Source organism: Oryx dammah, unplaced genomic scaffold (assembly GCF_014754425.2).
Source record: "Oryx dammah isolate SB20612 unplaced genomic scaffold, SCBI_Odam_1.1 HiC_scaffold_4, whole genome shotgun sequence".
Lineage (NCBI taxonomy): Eukaryota > Metazoa > Chordata > Mammalia > Artiodactyla > Bovidae > Oryx > Oryx dammah.
In genome coordinates, this window is record NW_024070188.1 from 74,675,865 (window position 1) to 74,698,665 (window position 22,801).

The 22,801-nt window shown below is 41.2% G+C and overlaps 1 protein-coding gene and 1 non-coding gene across 2 annotated transcripts in view; both read left to right on the forward strand.

The window, feature by feature from the left end:
- Positions 1–22,801, forward strand: part of PLEKHG1 (pleckstrin homology and RhoGEF domain containing G1) — a 105,860-nt gene extending 83,059 nt beyond the window's left edge. The window contains exons 12-15 of the mRNA XM_040238681.1: positions 2,580–2,618; positions 4,035–4,057; positions 11,729–13,349; positions 19,390–22,801. Coding sequence (XP_040094615.1) covers positions 2,580–2,618; positions 4,035–4,057; positions 11,729–13,349; positions 19,390–20,453 — 2,747 coding nt within the window. The 3' untranslated portion in view covers positions 20,454–22,801. The remainder of the gene's footprint in view (positions 1–2,579; positions 2,619–4,034; positions 4,058–11,728; positions 13,350–19,389) is intronic.
- TRNAS-GGA lies at positions 15,224–15,295 on the forward strand. The gene has a single exon. It is a non-coding gene; the product is annotated as a tRNA-Ser (tRNA).

A 22,801-nucleotide genomic window follows, 5' to 3' on the forward strand; every position in this document is an offset into this window, starting at 1 on the left:
CCCTGTCCATCACCAACTACCGGAGTTCACTGTCCATCGAGTCGGTGATACCATCCAGCCATCTCATCCTCTGTCGCCCCTCTTCTCCTACCCCCAATCCCTCCCAGCATCAGAGTCTTTTCCAATGAGTCAGTTCTTCACATGAGGTGGCCAAAATGTTGGAGTTTCAGCTTTAGCATCAGTCCTTCCAAAGAACACCCAGGACTGATCTCCTTTAGAATGGACTGGTTGGATCTCCTTGAAGTCCAAGGGACTCTAAAGAGTCTTCTCCAACATCACAGTTCAAAAGCGTCAGTTCTTTGGTGCTCACTTTCTTCACAGTCCAATTCTCACATCCATACATGACCACAGGAAAAACCGTAGCCTTGACTAGATGGACCTTTGTTGACAAAGTAATGTCTCTGCTTTTCAATATGCTATCTAGGTTGGTCATAACTTTCCTTCCAAGGAGTAAGCATCTTTTAATTTTATGGCTGCAATCACCATCTGCAGTGATTTTGGAGCCCCCAAAAATAAAGTCAACCACTTTTTCCACTGTTTCCCCATCTATTTCCCACGAAGTGATGGGACCAGATGCCATGATCTTCGTTTTCTGAATGTTGAGCTTTAGGCCAACTTTTTCACTTTCATCAAGAAGCTTTTTAGTTCCTCTTCAGTTTCTGCCATAAGGGTAGTGTCATCTGCATAGATGAAGTTATTAATATTGCTCCCGGCAATCTTGATTCCAGCTTGTGCTTCTTCCAGCCCATCGTTTCTCATGATGTACTCTGCATAGAAGTTAAATAAGCAGGGTGACAATATACAGCCTTGACATACTCCTTTTCCTATTTGGAACCAGTCTGTTGTTCCATGTCCAGTTCTAACTGTTGCTTCCTGACCGGCATACAGGTTTCTCAAGAGGCAGGTCAGGTGGTCTGGTATTTCTATCTGTTTCAGAATTTTCCACAGTTTCTTGTGATCCACACAGTCAAAGGCTTTGGCATAGTCAAGAAAGCAGAAATAGATGTTTTTCTGGAACTCTCTTGCTTTTTCGATGATCCAGCAGATGTTGGCAATTTGATCTCTGGTTCCTCTGCCTTTTCTAAAACCAGCTTGAACATCTGGAAGTTCACGCTTCACATATTGCTGAAGCCTGGCTTGGAGAATTTTGAGCATTACTTTACTAGCGTGTGAGATGAGTGCAATTGTGTGGTAGTTTGAACATTCTTTGAGATTGGAATGAAAACTGACCTTTGGGATTGGAATGAAACCTGACCTTTTCCAGTCCTGTGGCCACTGCTGAGTTTTCCAAATTTGCTGGCACATTGACTGCAGCACTTTCACAGCATCATCTTTTAGGATTTGAAATACCTCAACTGGAATTCCATCACCTCCACTAGCTTTGTTCATAGTGATGCTTTCTAAGGCCCACCTGACTTCACATTCCAGGATGTCTGGCTCTAGGTGAGTGATCACACCATCGTGATTATCTTGGTCATGAAGATCTTTTTTGTACAGTTCTTCTGTGTATTCTTGCCACCTCTTCTTAATATCTTTTGCTTCTGTTAGGTCCATACCATTTCTGTCCTTTATTGTGCCCATCTTTGCATGAAATGTTCCCTTGGTATCTCTAATTTTCTTGAAGAGATCTCTAGTCTTTCCCATTCTGTTGTTTTCCTCTATTTCTTTGCATTGATTGCTGAGGAAGGCTTTCTTATCTCTCCTTGTTATTCTCCGGAACTCTGCATTCAGATGCTTATATCTTTCCTACTCTCCTTTGCTTTTCACTTCTCTTCTTTTCACAGCTATTTGTAAGGCCTCCCCAGACAGCCATTTTGCTTTTTTGCATTTCTTTTCCACGGGGATGGTCTTGATCCCTGTCTCCTGTACAAGTCACAAACCTCCATCCATAGTTCATCAGGCACTCTATCTATCAGATCTAGTCCCTTAAATCTATTTCTCACTTCCACTGTATGATCATAAGGGATTTGATTTAGGTCATACCTGAATGGTCTAGTGGTTTTCCCCACTTTCTTCAATTTAAGTCTGAATTTGGCAATAAGGAGTTCATGATCTGAGCCACAGTCAGCTCCTGGTCTTGTTTTTGCTGACTGTACAGAGCTTCTCCATCTTTGGCTGCAAAGAATAAAATCAATCTGATTTCGGTGTTGACCGTCTGGTGATGTCTGTGTGTAGAGTCTTCTCTTGTGTTGTTGGAAGAGAGTAGTACTTAAAGCTGAGAACATTGTGCTACTATGGGTTGGGTTGGTTTTCTGTTAGGTGACTCCAGATTGCATAGCTTAGTGTTCATCCTACAATTTTGATAGAGTGAATGTCTTGCCAAGTGTCTCTAAGCAATCAGGATTTAGGTGAATTTGGGTGGCAGAGAATGAGATGGGTAGCTAGCATCTCTGACTCAATAGACATGAATTTGAGCTAACTCCGGGAGATAGCGGAAGACAGAGGAACCTGGCTTGCTGCAGTCTGTGAAGTCACAAAGAGTTGAATACGACTTTGTGACTGAACAATAATAATTACTTATAAAGAAAAAAATCTTGATTTGGTTTGACAAATGATACTGGTCTTATTTTTCCTCCCAGAACCTTCCTCAAGATCACATAAAGTTTTGAAGACCAGCGGTAAGTCCTAGATTACTTTTTTTTTCCCATTCCTGTTGATATCCACAAAGTCACACAATATACAGAAAAATCAACACCAGATGAATTACAAATTAGGAGGTTTGATTAACGTCTGTAAGTAATACTGTCCCATTATAAAATGTAAAGCTGAATGACCTAAAATGTTTGTAGTATAGATAAAGTGGACATAAAAAGATTAATGCTTGTGAATATTGATGTAAGAAATCCCATTAATAAAAAAGACAAAGGACTTCTATTCTGAAGGCAGATAATATAATCCGGCAGAAACACAAACTGCCAATAAAATTTACAAATGATCGCTTACATTAGTAATCAGAAAATCATACACATACATGAGATAAACAGAGGTGAGAGAGCTGTGGGCTTGGCCAAAAGAAGAGAAAAACAGGCACACTGAAGCTATTGGTGTATAAATTTCTGCAGGGATTTTGGAGCAAAATTTGTTAATGCCCACTTAAATTTTAAATGTGCATTTTCCCTTGAACCAACAGTTTCATATTTTTCACTTGTATATGTTTCACAATGTACACTTCCTATATAGACATACTCACCCAGGGTTCACACATTTATGAGTATTTGTGTTCTTTTGTTTTTAACAAGTTACGACATAATAAATATATCCATCTAGTGAAAAATGATTTGAAAAGGTATAAATCCCAGAACACTACATGGAATATTCTGCAGCTGTTAAAAAGAATGACGTACACATCTGTCTACTGATAGGCTTGTGCACATATATTTAGCAGGAAATGGGGGTGGGGTGGGCACAGGACCTGGAAAAATGGACATCAAACTTTTTTGATTGGGGTTGCCTCTGTGGGGTAGAATTTGTGGAGAGGGTTCAATCGCTTTTTACTTTACATGCTTCTGTAATTAACGTATAAAGATGAGACACAGATTATTAGGGTATCAGAAGGGTATCTGTGAGGATGCAGCTAGTAAGTCTTTCCCCACAATTCCTCTTGCACCATCCTTAGCACTGAGCCAAGGTGACCCTTTTGATCAATGCCATACCTTTCTGTTACAACCGATAAAATGTTTAAAATTAACAAGTATAATCTTATGTTTAAATGATTTTCATGTGTATTTTTTTCAGGTTATATATATTTCGAGGGGAAGCTTTTGAAACTTAATATGAATTAGTCCATTGCTCTCTCAGGGATTAAGGAAGGTACTTAACACTCAGATGTATGTCAAGTTGTTATAGTACAGGATATGTAACTTGGGTAACTGAGTGGTATTTTCTGAAAATTAGGTCAAAAGAGCCTTGAAACTCTTGGGTTTCAGTGATTAACAATAAGTTTAAAAGTTCTATAAAATATCAGTGCTTAGCTATGTATGAGATACATTTTTAATCCTCAAACTTCAAAATGTTTTAAATCTTTTGTTTTTCAGAAACAGCACAAGACATTCAAAAGGTAAGTGTTACTACATTCCTTATTTTGAAATGTTTACTTTAGGCAGCCTTTATACCTACCTATCTTCTCCCTAAAAATCTAACCTCCAGTTTATCTTCCAAGTGTTAACAATTACATGTTGAAGTAGATTTAAGTTAGGCCTCTTCTTCTCAACCCTCCCCCCACCTCCCCACCCCCAGCTTCATCTCTCAGAACCAAGGCGATGATTTTTTCATCTTTCTGCCCTACCTCTTTGCTCAGAAGCTGGAAAGATACCTTAGGATGTAACACCAGCACAGGCTGTGGTCCACTCCACGTTGCCCTGTGCCTGTGTGCATATAAGACCAAGGTTCTTGCATCCGAGTATTTGCTCCTTTTTCAAAGCAACAGCCTTCAATCACAAACATCCCCTTCTAAGAATGCAATCCTGCTGCTGGTGTGAGAGGTGTGATCATATGTGGTATAATAAAACTTCCCTATATCAAGTTTTGATTTTTCTTCCTCCAATGAAAGGTTAGGCGAAGGGGGAATAAAAATGGTATGTTTTATTGGAAAATGTATATTCATATTTATTACCTATGAACAATAAATATTGTATCCTGACCAGAGTGAACCATGTCCAAAATGCCTGCTGATAGATTGGCTTAACTAACAATACTTAGAGAACTGATCTTGGCTTCTTGCTTTGTGTTCTGTAACGATGTGGCTGTGAACATCTCCCCCACAGCTCCGCTTTGCCCCGCTCCTTGGCACAGGGCCAGAGTGACAATGTTAATAAATGATGGATCTTCCAGTCAGGTTGTCTAAACATCTAAAAATCGATAGTTTTTATCTTTAAATGATTTGCTTAAAATTGGGGCAGGTGGGTTTTTTTCAGGTGGTGCATATTTCTGTTTGGAAACTTTTGAAAATTTATTAACATGAATTGAATCACTGTCCTGAAATATGACATAAGAGATTTTGATTTTTTTTTTTAGTGTACTTTGTTTTCATAAGCCAACAGCAGAAGGTGGCTCTGCGAGAGCAGCCAAACTATGATCACAGAGCAAGCCTGGCTTAGTACCAGGTGGGGGAATTGCTCTATTAGTCCTAAGATACAATCTCAGGAGCTTCTTGGAAACTTTTCATGATAATGATCAAACCAAGTCTCCATATGGGAACTAACTAAACCTTATGAAACCTGAAGACAAGAAAGAAATAAAGCACCAATGTGCTTTTTTCTTAGTGGTAAAATTCCATCCCCTAACAAAAATGAATGTATACTAAATGAAGAAAGAGACTCAAGAGATAAAGAGATTAACCTTTCTCCCAGAATATATACAGAATATGCATTCCAAAGCTCTGTGTGTGTGTGTGTGTGTGTGTGTGTGTGTGTGTAGAAAAGGAAAGAGATTTAGCTCATATGTAAACTGAGGATTAAAACATGGATACAAATCCATTTCTGCCATTTGTAAGCTGTGTGACTATAGGCAAGTTGTTAAACCTTGCCAAGACTTCGTTTCCTAACTTACAGAATTGTTATAAAGATTAATATCTCATGTTTTTTTAAAATGTGATTAGTACAGTACTTGACCCAAATCAAGTGCCCCCAAAATTATGGCTGTTATCTTATTGCTAAATAGCTATAATGCTGAGAATGTGGGAAAATGGGAAGGCGGCTGGTCATCATGAGGGATCTACACTACCTGCTTCTGTGTTATATCAAGTCCATATACTGATTCTTTCTTTTTTGTGTGCTTTATTAATGAGTTTTTTATTTTTTAAATTTGATGCTTATAGGTGTTTTTCTCATTCCCTAGCTTTTCAATTTTTATTGAAATATAGTTGATTTACAAAGTTTAGTTTCCAATGTAGAACAATGTGATTCAGTTATGCATATATATGTATATATACATACTCTCCTTTTAATTTTTATTTTATATTGGAGAATAGTATATTAACAATGTTTAGTTTCAGGTCTACAACAAAGTGATTCAGTTATACATTTACATGTATCTGTTCTTTTTCAAATTCTTCATATATATTCTCTTTTTATATTCTCTTCCATTACAAGTTATGATAAGATACTGAGTATAGTTCCCTGTGCTATACAGTAGGTCCTTGATGGTTAGCTATTTTCTATATGGCAGTCTGTATATTTTAATCCCAGACTACTAATTTATCCCTCCCCCTCTTCCCCTTTGGTAACCATAAGCTCGTTTTCTAAGTCCCTGAGTCTATTTTAGTTTTGTAAATAAGTTCTTCAGTATCATTTTTTTAAGATTCCACACATAAGTGATATCATATGATATTTGTCTTTCTATGATTATTTCTTAATCTAAGAGCTCCTTCCAGTCTCCTGATGATTTATTTGAAATAAAATTTCACATTCCACCATATTCCTAACTTCAAGTGTAGTTACCTTGAAAATATACTTTGATATTAACCATTCAGGTTTACTAATTTTCTAAAATTTCTGGAAATTTTTTTGGAATGAAAGACTTTAAGAAGGTATTACTTCTGGCTGTTCACAAAATTGTTTTGTTACAATTCCACAATATTTTGTCATGATTTAACTAGCTAATACTGACATTTTTTTTTATAAAATATAGTTACTGGGTGCCTATATTATACCAGTGCAGTCTGAGTAAGAGGAGAAGAGAGAGAGATTAAAGGGCAAAGAAAAAAAAACCAGAAAAGGCATAAATATAACACAATTTATGTATTTGTGTATGTTTACATATCCATGTGTGCGTGTATTTGTTTATTCCTAGTCCTCAACTGGCCACAGTTTTACTATTTTAAAAAAAAAAGTGAACAAAGGATTAAATGACTAATAAGACTTTTTATTGTTAAATCTTTAATAGAAAAATAACATTCAGGATAAAATTTTATTCTTTCCCTCCCTGATAGGCAGACAGGCAGGTCGATAGGCAGACAGACATATTAGTAGGTGGATACTCCAAGCTTCCATAGGCAGACAGAATATTAGTAGGTGGCTATTCCAAGCTTCCATAAGCCTCTTATCCTTATCCATCAGAGGGCAGACAGGATGAAAACCACAATCACAGAAAATTAACCAAACTGATCACATGGACCACAGCCTTGTCTAACTCAATGAAACTATGAGCCATGCTGTGTAGGGCCACCCAAGATGGATGGGTCATGGTGGAGAGTTCTGATAAAACGTGGTCCACTGGAGAAGGGAATGGCAAACCACATTAGTATTCTTGTCTTGAGAACTCCATGAACAGAATGAAAAGGCAAAAAGATAGGACACTGAAAGATGAACTCCCCAGGTCAGTAGGTGCCCAATATGCTACTGGAGATCAGTAGAGAAATAACTCCAGAAAGAATGAAGGGATGGAGCCAAAGCAAAAAGAAAAACACCCAGTTGTGGATGTGCCTGGTGATGGAAGTAAAGTACGATGCTGTAAAGTGCAATATCACATAAGAACCTGAAATGTTAGGTCCATGAATCAAGGCATATTCAAAATGGTCAAACAGGATGTGGCAAAAGTGAATATCAACATTTTAGCAATCAGTGAACTAAAATGGACTGAAACAGATGAATTTAACTCAGATGACCATTATATCTACTACTGTGGGCAAAAATACCTTAGAAGAAATGGAGTAGCCATCATAGTCAACAAAAGAGTCCGAAATGAAGTATTTGGATGCAATCTCAAAATGATCTCTGTTCATTTCCAAGGCAAGTCATTCAATATCACAGTAATCCAAGTCTGTGTTCTAACCAATAATGCTGAAGAAGCTGAAGTTGAACAGTTCTATGAAGACCCACAAAACCTTCTAGAACTAACACCCCCCCAAAAAATGTCCTTTACATTATAGAGACTGGAATGCAAAAGTCAGAAGTCAAGATATACCTGGAGTAACAGGCAAATTTGGCCTTGGAGTACAAAATGAAGCACGTCAAAGGCTAACAGAGTTTTGCCAAGAGAACGAACTGGTCATAGTAAACACCTTCTTCCAACAACACAAGAGAAGACTCTGCACATGGACATCACCAGATGGTCAATACTGAAATCAGATTGATTTTATTCTTTGCAGCCAAAGATGGAGAAGCTCCATACAGTCAGCAAAAACAAGACCAGGAGCTGTCTGTGGCTCAGATCATGAACTCTGTATTACAAAATTCAGACTTAAATTGACGAAGGTAGGGAAAACCACTAGACCATTCAGGTATTACCTAAATCAAATCCATTACTATTATACAGTGAAAGTGACAAATCGATTCAAGGGATTAGATCTGATAGACAGAGTGCCTGAAGAACTATGGATGGAGGTTCATGCCATTGTACAGGAGGCAGTGATAGAGACCATCCCCAAGAAAAAGAAATGCAAAAAGGCAAACTGGTTGTCTGAGGAGGACTTACAAATAGCTGAGAAAAGAAGAGAAGTGAAAAGACAAAGGAGAAAAGGAAAGATATACTCATTTGAATGCAGAGTTCCAAAGAATAGCAAGGAGAGATAAGAAAGCCTTCCTCAGCAATCAATGCAAAGAAATAGAGGAAAACAATAGAATGGGGAAAACCAGATATCTCTTCAAGAAAATTAGAGATACCAAGGGAACATTTCATGCAAGGATGAGCACAATAAAGGACAGAAATGGTATGGACCTAATAGAAGCAGAAGATACTAAGAAGAGGTGGCAAGAATACACAGAATTATACAAAAAAGATCTTCATGACCCAGATAACCACGATGGTGTGATCACTCACCTAGAGCCAGACATCATGGAATGTGAAGTCAAGTGGGCCTTAGGAAGCATCACTACGAACAAAGCTAGTGGAGGTGATAGAAGTCCAGTTGAGCTATCAAATCCTTAAAGATGATATTGTGAAAGTGCTGTGCTCATATGCCAGCAAATTTGAAAAACTCAGCAGTGGCCACAAGACTGGAAAAGGTCAGTTTTCATTCCAATCCCAAAGAAAGGCAATGCCAAAGAATGTTCAAACTACCACACAATTGCACTCATCTCATACGCTAGTAAAGTAATGCTCAAAATTCTCCAAGCCAGGCTTCAACAGTACATGAACCGTGAACTTCTAGATGTTCAAGCTGGATTTATCCCATCAGAGGAGCCAGAGATCAAATTGCCAGCATCCACTGGATCATCAAAAAAAGCAAGTGAGTTCCAGAAAAACATCTACTACTGCTTTATTGACTATGCCCAAGCCTGTGACTGTGTGGATCACAAAAAACTGTGGAAAAGTCTTCAAGAGATGGGAATACCAGACCACCTGACTTGCCTCCTGAGAAATCTGTATGCAGGTCAAGAAGCAACAGCTGAATTGGACATAGAACAACAGACTGGTTCCAGTCGGGAAAGGAGTACGTCGAGGCTATATATTGTCACCCTGCTATCTAACTTATATACAGAGTACATCATGCGAAATGCCAGGCTGGATGAAGCACAAGCTGGAATCAAGATTTCCAGGAGAAATATCAATAACCTCAGATATGCAGATGACATCACCCTTATGGCAGAAAGCAAAGAAGAACTAAAGAGACTCTTGATGAAAGTGAAAGAAGAGAGTGAAAAAGTCGGCTTAAAACTCAACATTCAGAAAACTAAGATCATAGCATCTGGTCCCATCATATCATGGCAAATAGATGGGGAAACAGTGAAAACAATGACAGACTTTATTTTGGGGGGCACAGGAGGAGAAGGGGACGACAGAGGATGAGATGACTGGATGGCATCTCGGACTCAATGAACGTGAGTCTGAGTGAACTCCGGGAGTTGGTGATGGACAAGGAGGCCTGGCGTGCTGTGATTCATGGGGTCGCAAAGAGTCGGACACGACTGAGCGACTGAACTGAACTGAAAACCACTGCAGATGGTGACTGCAGCCATGAAATTAAAAAACACTTGCTCCTTGGAAGAAAAGCTATGACCAACCTAGACAGCATATTAAAAAGCAGAGGCATGACTTTGTCAACAAAGGTCTGTCTAGTCAAAGCTATGGTTTCCAGTAGTCATGTATGGATGTGAGAGTTGGACTGTGAAGAGAGCTGAGCACCGAAGAATTGATTCTTTTGAACTGTGGTGTTGGAGAAGACTCTTCAGAGTCCCTTGGACTGCAAGGAGATCCAACCAGTCCATCCTAAAGGAAATCAGTCCTTAATGTTCATTGGAAGGACTGATGGTGAAGCTGAAGCTCCAGTACTTTAGTCAACTGATGTGAAGAACTGACTCATTGGAAAAGACCCTGATGCTGGGAAAAATTGAGGGCAGGAAAAGAAGGGGACGACAGAGGATGAGATGGTTGGATGACATCACCAATTCAATGGACATGAGTTTGAGTAAGCTCCGAGAGTTGGTGAAGGACAGGGAAGCCTGGCGTGCTGCAGTCCATGGAATTGCAAAGAGTCAGACATGACTGAGCGACTGAACTGAACTGAGTTCCAAGGTAATAGGTATCCCAGTTTCATTGATCAGTGATGAAAAGTTCTTGTTAATTTGACATTTCCAATAGGTTATGCTAGTGTTTTGACCAGAAAATATGTCCCTGGTAATAATTAGGTTGAACCTATCCTAACGCTTTCAACTCTTTGAAGTTAATCCCAATACCCACAGAGGATATCAGAGGGCAGTCCACTCCCTGCCTGTACAGTTGGGCTCCATCAGAAAAGGTTCCAAGTTATAAGAGACCCATTGTTCTCTCTAATTAAAAGTCATTAGTGTCACTCATATTTACTTCCTAACAGGCATATAAATATTAATTAAATGTATTCTGAAAGAAAGTAAAAATTTCATTAGTTCAATAGTGGATTAAATTAACTTCCTGAAACAAAGACTCTTTTGCCTAGAATCTATAAACCAAGGCAGTGCAAGTCAGGGTCATGCAGTTTCAGAGATTTAAAAGAAACTCTCAGAGGGCATAGTCAGATCACTGACAGGGGTGTTTCTGGTACACCAGTAACCAGGATGAGACTGCTAAGGATCAAGCCCCAAAAAGAAACCAGATACCATGGCCCTTGACACCTATATATGTTCATTTGTATAATATTATTTTCCAAGAGCATATCAAAATGATTTGAAGTATCTGACAGCTTTCTGTATTTAGCTGATTCCCTGCAGTGGGGTAAGGTGACCTGGGTTTGCATCCTAGCCTTTCCACTGACGAGGGAGAGTTAAGTTACTGAACCCTAAGAGCCTAAATGTGCTTACTGTGAAAATGGTACGTGCATGCCTGTTTGCTACATTGCTTCAGTCGTGTGCAACTCTTTGCAGCGCTATCGACTGTAGCCCACCAGGCTCCTCTGTCCATGGGATTCTCCAGGCAAGAATACTGGAGTGGGTTGCCATGCCCTGCTCCAGAGAATCTTCCCAGCCCAGGGACTGAACCTGCATCTCCTGCACTCCTGCACTGCAGGCAGATTCTTTACCACTGAAACTGGTACAATCATATCCACTTCAAAGAGTGATTATGAACATGCAGTTTGGAGAACACCTTCAAATAGCTGAGCCTATTTCTCAGTAAACATCAGTTCCTGTCCTTTCTGCCCCTACTGCAAAATATCCGATGTCCTTTCAATTCAGTTAAAAATCAACCGAGTGTCCTGATGATTTTCTTTAAGAATATCACATGTAGGGGGAAAGACAATGTGTAAATACAGGAGAATATTCTGAATTACGTGACCTGTGGGGTGTAATTCAATGGGTTATGTTTCTCTCCTCCTCAGGTTTCCAGAGAGGAAGGGTCTCCCCAGTTGACTTCAGCAGGGCCCTCTCCTGCCCAGCGGAACAGTCAGCCAAGCAGTTCTACCATCCTGAGTGTGCTTCGTGGGGGCGGGGCCATCAGAAACATCTGGACCGACCACCAGATCCGCCAAGCCCTGTTTCCCAGCCGAAGGTCGCAGGAGAACGAGGAGGATGAAGATGACTATCAGATGTTCCTGCCATCCTTCTCCTCCTCGGATCTGAACTCAGCCCAGCTATGTGAAGATGGCACTTCTAGTCGACCTTGCAGTTGGCACATGGGACAAATCGAGTCCGCAGAGACCCCCAACTCTGGCCACAGGATTGTGCGGCGGGCCAGCAGTGCTGGCGAGAGCAACACGTGTCCCCCTGACATAAGGACTAGGGACAGTGGTGGTTCTCAGTACAGCTCCCAGAGGGAACTTCAGGGTGACCCTAAAACAGAGGGGCAGGACGGGACAACTCCCTACGGGTCCTCTATAGAGTTGACTATAGATGACATAGACCATGTCTATGACAACATAAGTTACGAGGACTTGAAACTGATGGTTGCTAAACGCGAAGATGCTGAAGTCACTCCCCACAAACCAGTCAGGGACTCTGTTCGCCCCAAGAGCACCCCCGAGCTGGCCTTCTCCAAGAGGCCAGTGGGACCTGAGGAGGAGAGCGCATCACATCCCAGGAGAGATGGAGCCTTCCCAGCCGGGGAGGCCTGGAATCAAAGCGTGCACGACCTCCAAGTGATGGAGGAGAATGTCTATGACACCATTACACTCCCGGAGGCGCCCTCCCGGGACTTCAAGGGCAGCAGCCCGAAGCGTCCTGCAAGGAGCACCTTCCTGGGCTTGGAGGCCGACTTGGGGTGCTGTGATAGTCTGCGGGCCTCTGCTTCCCAGGACAGCCTCCAGTTCAGCGAGGACGAGGCGCCCTACCCGCCAGGCCCCTCCGATAACGATTATCTGAGTTTGCTCTATAATTCCTTCGGCTGCAACTTGGCCCTAGCAGATCGGTCCATCTCCGATAAACTGTCTGAAGAAGTAGACGAAATTTGGAATGACTTGGAAAATTACATCAAGAAAAACGAAGTCAAAGCCAGGGACCGGCTCCTGGCCGCGTTTCCGGTTAGCAAAGATGACGTGCAGGAGCGGCCCCTGGCGGGCAGCGCCCCGGAGCTGAGCGCGCGCTCACAGCTCTCGCTGCCCACGGGCCGGGCTCTCCTGGCGCCTCCCGGAGACAGGCCCAGGCCGGCCCCCTGTGCCCTGGACCGAGCCACGGCCGCCAAAGACAGCTCCTGCCTGAGTCTCCACCGGCTGTCGCTGGCCAGTGACCTGCTGCCCGCAGAGAGTCCCTATGATGTGACCGGCGGCAGCCTGTCCCCAGTGGACCTAGAGAACCCTGAGCCCGGGATGGACAATGTAGACAAGACCAGGAGCAGGGTTTTCCTGATGGCCAGGCAGTACAGTCAGAAGATCAAGAAGGCAAATCAGCTGCTAAAGGTGAAAAGCCCAGAGCTGGAACAGACGCTCAGTAGCCAGCCCCAGAAGCCCACGCCCAAGGACCTGGCAGCCATCCTAGAAGAGAAGAGGCAGGGCGGGCCTGCCATCGGTAGGTGCCAAGCAGCCCTTCTCTTTCTGAGGACTGGCAGAGAGGCGCGCTCAGGTTCTAAATGCCCCTAGCGCTGTGAGGATGCTGCCACCCTGAGGTTCATTCTCACAGCGAGATCGCAGGCTCACTGACAGGCAGACGAAGCACCCACCCCATCACACCAGTGGGTCTGGAGGGTTTCCTGGTGTCTGTGACGTCATCACTCCAGATACACTGTTTGAAGCGGCTTTCTCTAATTTAATCTAAGGTTGAAAAATAGCCTTCAGTTTCACTGGTGGCATCTAGAGCTTTCCCCCTGTGCATCAGTGTGTTAGAAGGAGTAGCTGGGTAGCGGAGTGAAGAGTTTAAGGTTTGGACACACACGGAATAGGATTGCTTTTTGCTTCAGAATCCCAACAATAATGCCTGCTCATCCTAACAAAGACAAAAAGGAGTCCCTTCTGCAGTTTTTTTTTAAACTGTTCATACTAACCCAGCTGTTTCCATGTGTTACTTTTTCTTTTTTTAATAGCTGCTATAATCCATTTGATACTGTCATTTGGTATTCTCAGGTATGCTTCCAAGGAATTTAATTCTTTTAGTCAAGCCTCCTTTGGGGTCAGAACTAAAGCAGGATCACAGGTGTGATATTGGTACCATTAGGGTTGAAAGAATGACATGATCATGTTTGATTTTTTCTCTGTTATAAAGAAGTACAGGGAATTCCCTGGTGGTCCTGTGGTTAGGAGTTGATACTACAGGGTCCCAAATTCAGTCCCTGGTCGCGGAACTAAAATCCTGCACGCCTCAGAACATGGGAAAAAATATACATATCCCCTGGCTAAATTACACAGTGTTCTCGGTGGAACCCAGGCATCTATGTGAATAAAGCACAGGATTGTCATGGAAAGAAAAAAACCTGAGGGTGCTGTCACCTGAGGAGTTTTTCACCTCCAGACTCAGAGATTTCTGGGGTTAGGCTCAGAAATCTGAGTTTTGTAAACTGTGGACTTTCCATCCTATTTTAGGAATCCCTGCCCTAGATCTTCTGACTGACTAAGAATTGCCTCTGTATCAAATGAGAGGAGACAGTTCTCCAATTAGAAGTAAAAACCAGATGGCTCATTATCTGGGCATGTCTTGTTAATTAGCTTGATGGCAACATGGCTCATCTGGCCAGGTTGATGCCACTGACTTCCTGTCTTTGGGACTGCTTTCTTAGGTGGGAACCAGAGAATAAGAAGCAGGTATCAGAGTCCTAAGTGAACTCAACAAGTTGCATGACCAGAATCTGTAGGGAAAAAAATTTTTAAGTTTAGGAATGTTTAAGAATTATCATACAGTAAGATTTCTTAACATTTAGGGATGTTAAGCCCTGGAAATGTTACCTGAAGGATTTTACAAACTCTTTGACTTGTTCTTCTTTTTAAGTAAAATAAAGGTTAAAAGTGATCTTTATACAAATATGACAAAGGCTGGATTGCATATATTTTTCTCTTTGAATAACATGCTTGAATTAATTCACATCCCTTTTCCAACTCTAGTGTTGCTACACTGGTTTGTTGTTACACGTAGAACAAGTGACTGAATTCCAGCTGCAGGCAGACTGTTTTAGAGCATAAGTGACTTATTGGCAATGCAACCACTGACTGAATCCAGGCTAGGGCACCTCAGAATGAGAGCAAATACAATAGTGAGGTTTTCCTTGAGGACAGATTGATTAGGCCAGCACATTGTCCTTTAAAAAGAGGTAACTGCTTGAGGCACATTGTTTGGAATATGGACCATCCATTAACCATACAAAGTTCTAACCCTGGTAGCAGCCAGGTCTCAATACTGAATCATGAGGACTCAGGACAACTTTGAATATTTCTTTTTACCCACCTTTGAGGGCTTCCCTGGTGGCTCAGAGGTTAAAGCGTCTGCCTGGAATGCAGGAGACCCAGGTTTGATCCCTGGGTTGGGAATATCCCCCTGGAGAAGGAAATGGCAACCCACTCCAGTACTCTTGCCTGGAGAATCCCATGAAGGGAGGAGCCTACAGGCTACAGTCCATGGGGTCACAAAGAGTCGGACACGACTGAGCGACTTCACTTTCACTTTCACCCACCTTTTAAATATTAAGTAGATTTCCCTTTGGGGTTTTCTTTTGCCTTTTTTTTTTTTTTTTGGTTCTTTTTGTTTTGCCTACTGGTGACACGACTGAGCAACTTCACTTTCACCCATCTTTTAAATATTAAGTAGATTTCCCTTTGGGGTTTTCTTTTGCTTTTTGGGGGGGTTTGTTCTTTTTGTTTTGCCTACTGGTGTCTTCCTGGGCTCCTGTAGGATCTTTTTATTTTTCAGCTCTCTGTCTGGGCCCTTTCTCCACCTGGTGGGCTACCATCAACGTTCTCTCTGAGAGATCTTTCCAGAGTCACCTTCTGAGAGTGATATCTCCCCCTGCTGGCTGGCGGGAGTAGGTCCCTAGGGCCGGCCTCCTCTCAGACCTGAGGACTCTTCCATCTGGGTGGATCGAGACCACTTCCTGTGCCCACCAGGCTTTCAATCAGTTGACATGATGACTCCTTTTCTCTCTCTTGTTTATCTGGGCACAGGGCATCGTAATCGAATGGACCGATTCTCCAGACTTCTCCGTATGGGCCTTGCCACTTTGCCAGGAGCTTGCTCTCGGTGTTGTGCGGAAGGAGGAACACCCTATTCACCTGCTGAAACTCTCCAGCACCTTTATTGAACTCTCTAGCCGGGGTCTAGAGGCCCCGGGCCGGGCCACACTTCCGCCTATAAGTCACCCAACCAGGTCTAGTCCCTCCCACCTTTTGGAGCGTGTTGTAGCATGACGGCCATCTTGTCCCATCAGGCCTTCCTCCTGACAGTCTTAGAGACCAAAGAAGCTTTGGGTTCCCTCCCCGCCCCCAACACACACTTTTTTTTTTTTTTTTAATGATATTTTACATGGGAGAAGACTCCATACAGGTTTGAGGAATTTTCCTCCTTGTATAAAGTAAGAAAGGCAAAATAACATTTTGTTCTCTATACCCAAGCAACATCAGAAGCGCTGATTTTAATCCTATCTTGAAAATATTCTATTTCATACTTCTATCAATAAGAATCACTTCAAATTTTTATCTAGAATGACAAGAATTTTCCCTTCTAAACTTACAAAAAAGAAATAAACCTGGGGTTGTAGAATAGTAATAATGTACTTGGTCTATAAGGACTATTAATGCCAGAACTAAGAAAGAGGAAGCATGTTGATCCTGCTGACTTCTACTAAGTTTTCTAGGCTAGAGGTGTCATCTTGAGCTGGCTATTTCCTGTATATCTGACTAAGGGAATCTATTTCATGACAGCCTGTTGCTCTGAAAGCTTGTCTCACATTCTTGTTAGCATCAGGCAAGTTATAGACTCTCTCAGAAAGTCAAGCTGAGACCAAAAAGACACACACACTTAGACAGTCACAGAAAATTGTCTACTTATGAGATACTTTTTATTCCAAATTTATAAATGGTCAGCTTTCTATTATCTGAAGATAAATTGTGCCCATTGTGAGTTGTATATATATGTTATGTAGCATTTTACTAACACCTGTCTTTCTGCTTCTCCTTTTCCTGCTAAACCTGAATTCTTGGCTGCCTTTCCAGTCTTAGTGGTATAGTCTTAAGGAAGGCACCTTTATGTTTAACATATTTAGAATGAACGGAGGCTGTCCAAAAATTATCTGAGTAATTGAGTAGTTCTTGAGACCAGTTTCTATCCAGAACTATGCTTGGATTTCCGTGGGGATTGTTCTGTGGCAGAGTAGATGGAATAATAAACCAGCTTAGATAAAACAGCTAGCCACACAAGGTTGTGTGCACGAATGCATATATACATACACAAGCGACAGCTAAATATTATGGTGCATACTAGTATATAAGACTTCAGAGAAATAAGTTAGAAAAGGATCTATAGAAGTGATAGGGCTTATAGAGGGTCTTAAGAGGAAAATTGATTAAGGACTTGATTAAGCAAAGGAAGAAGAAAGTGTGATGAAGAAAAAAGCATGAGAAATACTGTGACAATTTGAATAATATACATGGTTTGAGATTTTTCTGGGGTTTTTTTTGAGATGTTCTGAAAATCAAGAGCTAACAGTTCTTATAAGGCTTTGGAGTTAAATTTTGGTGCTGCAGCAGTTTAACTGAATTTTTTAAATTAGCCCTCACTGCTCTCTCCCAAATTGTCATTTTCTTGGAAGCTTGTGAAAGTACAGAGCCTTCCTGATTCAGCTGTGGCACCAGGCTCAGAGCCATGGTGTAGGTGAGAATGGCTCAGGAAGAACCATCTTGACTTCAGGTGGGACTGTTAACCAAAGACAGGCCTAAAGTTCCAGCTGACATTGGCTGGGTTTCATAGTTGACTAGACGTTGTATATTTCAGGATGGCTAAGTCCATGTAGGTTTTCAGTCTCTTAAGGGGTTACCAAATCTTAATTGGTATCAAGAGTCTTTACTATGCCCTTTAAGGAGTAATGGTTCAAGTTTTTGTTACTAGATATTCTAAGCTAATAATCTCTGTCCTTCAAAGGAATTTGGACTCAAAAGCCTAAAGGATCTGAATGAATGCAGGGTCTAGGATGAGAAGATAAACACTATTTATCCTGATTCCGGGGCCTAAGGGGCAAGTAGTTTTGAGGAAGACGCAGTTAAAGGGCACACAGAATATCAGCAGCTTGTTGTCTGTCCTCACGGAAGACAAACTTGAAAGAAATGGCAGGAACTCAACTAAATGTTTAGTTTAACTTCAAGGAATGATTTACTAGAAATAGCAATAGCTGCAAGTAGGAGATATGCTGTCACCTGCTGGTCCTTATATACAGGATAGAGAGCTTCCTTTCATGGAGACTTTCTAGATGTGGTCTGAGCGATTTATAGGATTCATGGAATTCTTGGATGCTACAGTGGTCATGTGGGTCCTTGGACCGGGAGGTGGGGGGAGACAACTTTTGAAACTGATGTCTCTGGGCTCTCTCTTCTAAATCATTCCTGGCCCAAGAGAATTCTCTATCCATATCTTGGTTCTGTTAATGTCTTTAGAAATGTCTGTCCTCTGGGACTTCCCTGGTTAAGGCTTCTACTTCAGGGAACAGGGGTTTGGTCTTCAGGCTAGGAAACTAAGATCCCACATGCCACCTGGCAGAGCCAAAAAGCAAAAATTGATAAATGGAGACGTCTGCACTCAGAAGTGGAGTAGAGAGGATAGTGGCCTCATAGCTTAATCTGAAGTGGCAATAGCTTTCATGGAAATAGTGGTAAAATCCTGTCCTGTAACCAGTACTAGAGAGCATTAGATTATGGATTATATGTACAGGATGATTCATTCTTAATGTCTCGAAAGCCAAGACATTAAGACTTGGAAGACTTGTCTTGGAAAACTTCAGTGGCCTGCTTCTCGATGATGGGAAAGGAGACGTGGGTCAGTCGGGACGTGTGGTCTTGAAGTCCTGGAAGTAAGGACCTCCTGTCAACATGCCCAGACAGTGGTAGTGGGGGGCTGCCTGGAAACAGAAAGTACAGAAACAGCTGCTAGAAGCATACTCTTTTGGGAGGAGTTGTCTGAGAGCAGCCAAGCCTGGTGAGGCAGGGTTAGTAGCCATTGCATGGTGGATGTGCTTCTTTTAATGACTACTTCAGTTATTTTTTTGTTGACCAGGATTTAAGTGCTGACTTTCTTATTTTTATGATGCCTGTTTTTAGCACTGACACTATTCCATGCTTTTAAAAACACTAGAAATTTTCATTACAAACAGGGAACCCTTGCAGACCTGTTGTTGAAATAAAATAATCCAGAATTAGGTCAAATTAAATGAAGTTTTAGGTGGCTTTTTTTTGCTTAAACTGTGTTAGTTTACTTAATTTAATGTGTTGCTTAGCATTTGATGATTTCTCATCCTCAAACTTTAAAGTCCTGTCTACTGTTTAAATATTTAAAATATGTTATTAGAATGTTCTTAGTTTTTAAATCTTCACATGCAGAAATGATTTGGTGTATATTTATTGTTTTAATACTTGCCTTCCAGGTGCCAGGATTGCTGAGTATTCCCAACTGTATGACCAGATTGTATTCAGAGAGACCCCCTTTAAGACTCAGAAGGATGGCTGGGCCAGCCCTCAAGACCCATCCAACCTCAGTTCTGCATCACCTTCCCACACCCAGCAAGGTAGCGAGGACTGGCTTTTGCATTCAACCTATAGTAACGGAGAGTTAGCTGACTTCTGTCCCTGGCCAGAGCAAGACTTAAAGTCAAAATATCCCACCTTAGAGATCAGTACAAGAAGTACCCCAAGACAACTGTCTGCAGCTTGCTCCGTGCCTTCTCTTCAAACCTCTGACCCTCTGCTGGGCTCCGTGCAGAGACACAGCGTGGTGGTTAGCCAGCCAAACAAAGAGAACTCCTGCCAGGGCCATCTTTACAACTCTCTGGGTCGGAAAGGAATCAGTGCTAAATCTCAGCCTTATAACAGGTCCCAGTCATCTTCTTCCATCCTGATAAACAAGTCTGCAGACTCCATCAACTACCCTAGTGAAGTGGCAAAGCAGCAGCCTGTCTCTCTACACAGAAGTTCAAGGTGGGAGAGTCACCAGGGCTTGCTGCCAAGTATTGCTGACTCAGGTCAACCGGGCCTTGAAAAACGCTCAGATCTCACACTCCAGGACTCGCAGAAAGTTCTAGTAGTGAATAGAAACGTACCTTTAAGTGCTCAAATAGCTACCCAGAACTATTTTTCCAATTTCAAAGAGACTGAAGGAGACGAAGACGACTATGTGGAGATCAAGTCAGAAGAAGATGGGTCAGAGTTAGAACTGTCTCACAGTCGGAGGAGGAAATCTGACCCAAAGATTACAGACGCTGACTTTACGGATAACGTCTGCAGCCACACGACTTCTTACTCTTTGAATAGTCCGTGCACTCCAAAAAAGCCAGTAAGTGGCAAACTTGGGATTTCGCCATATCTGATGCCATACAATGATCCCGACAAACTGAATGACTATCTCTGGAAGGGCCCATCTCCCAATCAGCAAAATATTGTCCAGTCTCTAAGGGAAAAATTCCAGTGTCTTAGTTCAAGCAGCTTTGCCTAAAGGTTCTTAAGAGTAGCTGTCTCAATTAACTTCTTACTATGATCATGAGTTACAGATTCTGAGAGGTGTTTTGTATGCACCAGATTAAAACAACTTTGTAATAACCAGAGATGTAAAATGTACTTTCTTTAATAGCACAATTTTTTGAAACGGCTGGCGATCAGCCAGGATTGTACTGTAGCGAATGTCAGCACATAACAGTTTTCTGATGCTGATGATCTTCATGTTTCATGTAAGTCAATCTTCCTTGAAAATTTTTAGACTTTTTTTTTTATTTTAACATGATGGCCATGCTATTTTTTTCTCCCCTCTCCTGACAATTAGTACTAAGACTTTAAGAAATGCAATAATCCTCTCCTATTATCTGGAAGCCACTAGTTAGCTTTATCCCAGGACTCAGAGGCGACAAGGAAGGAAAAAGAAAGGAAACTAAAGCTGTTTAAAGGATTATGCTTACCTGTGACATTTCTGTTAAATTCATGACAAGACCCTAGAAAACCTCAAATGAGGGATCTCTAATCAGAATATTGTCAGATACCCATTTTAGGGTTTCTATGCTGACTTCCTTACATCAGTTCATTATAGTACAGAAAGTGTGTAACTATTGGAAATTAGAATGTAATATGACCAGTCTTCTATAAGCAAAAATTCTTACCTGTATTCTTGAACAAAGCCTGAAGAATGTGCTGCTCATCATGTATTTTATGTTCCATGGGGTTAAATGAATGATTCCCTTAATGGTTTAAAACCAAGTACAAGAAAATGCAAATCGACTTTTTAGAAAAAATGGGTTGACATCTGGGTACAACCTGATTATCTCATCATGGGACAGTTGGGGATAGGGAGCAGATAGAAACCTCCACTGCTTTTTATGCCTGTTTTTAATCAACACGAAGTAAACCATAAGCTAAAACAATGTTCTTTAGACCTAGTCTTCCCAGAGCAGTTGTGCAAATGTCCTTTCATGAGTTTTGTGCTCATCCCGATAACCTGAACCCAGCCTTGACGATTTTATTGAGGGCCCTGAAATTTATTTTCTAATCCAGACATAATATGGCAGTCTTTTTCCATTGTTTGGGGGCATACAGAAGAGCAGAATCTTTGGTCTCTAAGTTCTGACCAGTCATATCTTACTTTCATGTTGTAACTGTGGCCTTTAAATAGCAGTTCATTGTGGTATTATATACTGATACCACTCTTTACAGAAGGGAACAGAAAAACAAAGTGAAACACAAAGAAGCTGAAGAGAAAAATGATAGCGGATTTATTGCTGCTTTCGAAAAATATTTTATTGAAGATTCCAATCAATGAAAAAAGAATATTTTCTCACACAGTGGCCTTTGCATTCTCATTTTAGCTACATTCTGTGGTCCCTTCCCCACCCTCAGTTTTCGTCTTAAAAGATATGATAATCTGTATAGGGAAATGGGATCTGGGCTTTTCATTTAAAGATAAGCAATGATGTTGATTTGAATCAGTAATTTGAGTCATCTTAGCATAATTCTTTTTTTCTCTTTAAGTGCTATGCCTCTTGTACTTAAGAACATAAAATGTGACCATCCTTATACACAGGAACCTAACGCATTCCTTTTCTAAATAACAAAAAAATAACCCATTTCTTCTTTTTCCATACTGTACTTCTTGCAGCTTATAAAACAAAGTCCATATTGACGAACAGTTTTCTGGAAACAATTCTTCTTTCGTTGCCTTTCTTTAAACATAACATGAGTTTTCAAGATGAAGCAGTATCAGGAAAGAGAAGCATTGTAACAGAGTGTGGATTCTCAGACTTGCTGAATATATTTGTAAATGTGTTTACAAACCTTTCTTGTCCCAGGAACAGTTTCCCAGTTCTGCTTTTTAGTTTGTAAGACCCAAATTCTGTATCATCCATATACTCTGGTGTCTTACTCTCAGAAATTATTAATTCTCCACACCAGTCCTGTTGCACGACTTTGATATTACTTATAGGAATACACCCTGCTGCACGAAGGCTGCTGTCTTACTGTATAAAATGTCTGTATGATTGTCTTTAGGTTCTAGGACAAATCTGTAGTTCTGTACACCCCTTTTGTCAGCCAGGATGCAGATTTTGAGATCTGTACATATATCTTCAGGTTCATATTTTCCCTCAAAGTTATCCATTGAGTGCTCTTGTTTAAAATAGTTTCAAAAAAATAAAATAGTTTCTTTGGGAGGTGGGGTAGGGATGTATATAATTGCAGGGAAAGAGTTATATGTACTTAAGTGTATGTCAAGTTCTTATTAGGTCTCTGTACTGAAGATTTAATTGTTTTTATAAGTTCACTTTTCACCTACTTTGTTCTTTGTGCAAAAAAAAAAAAAAA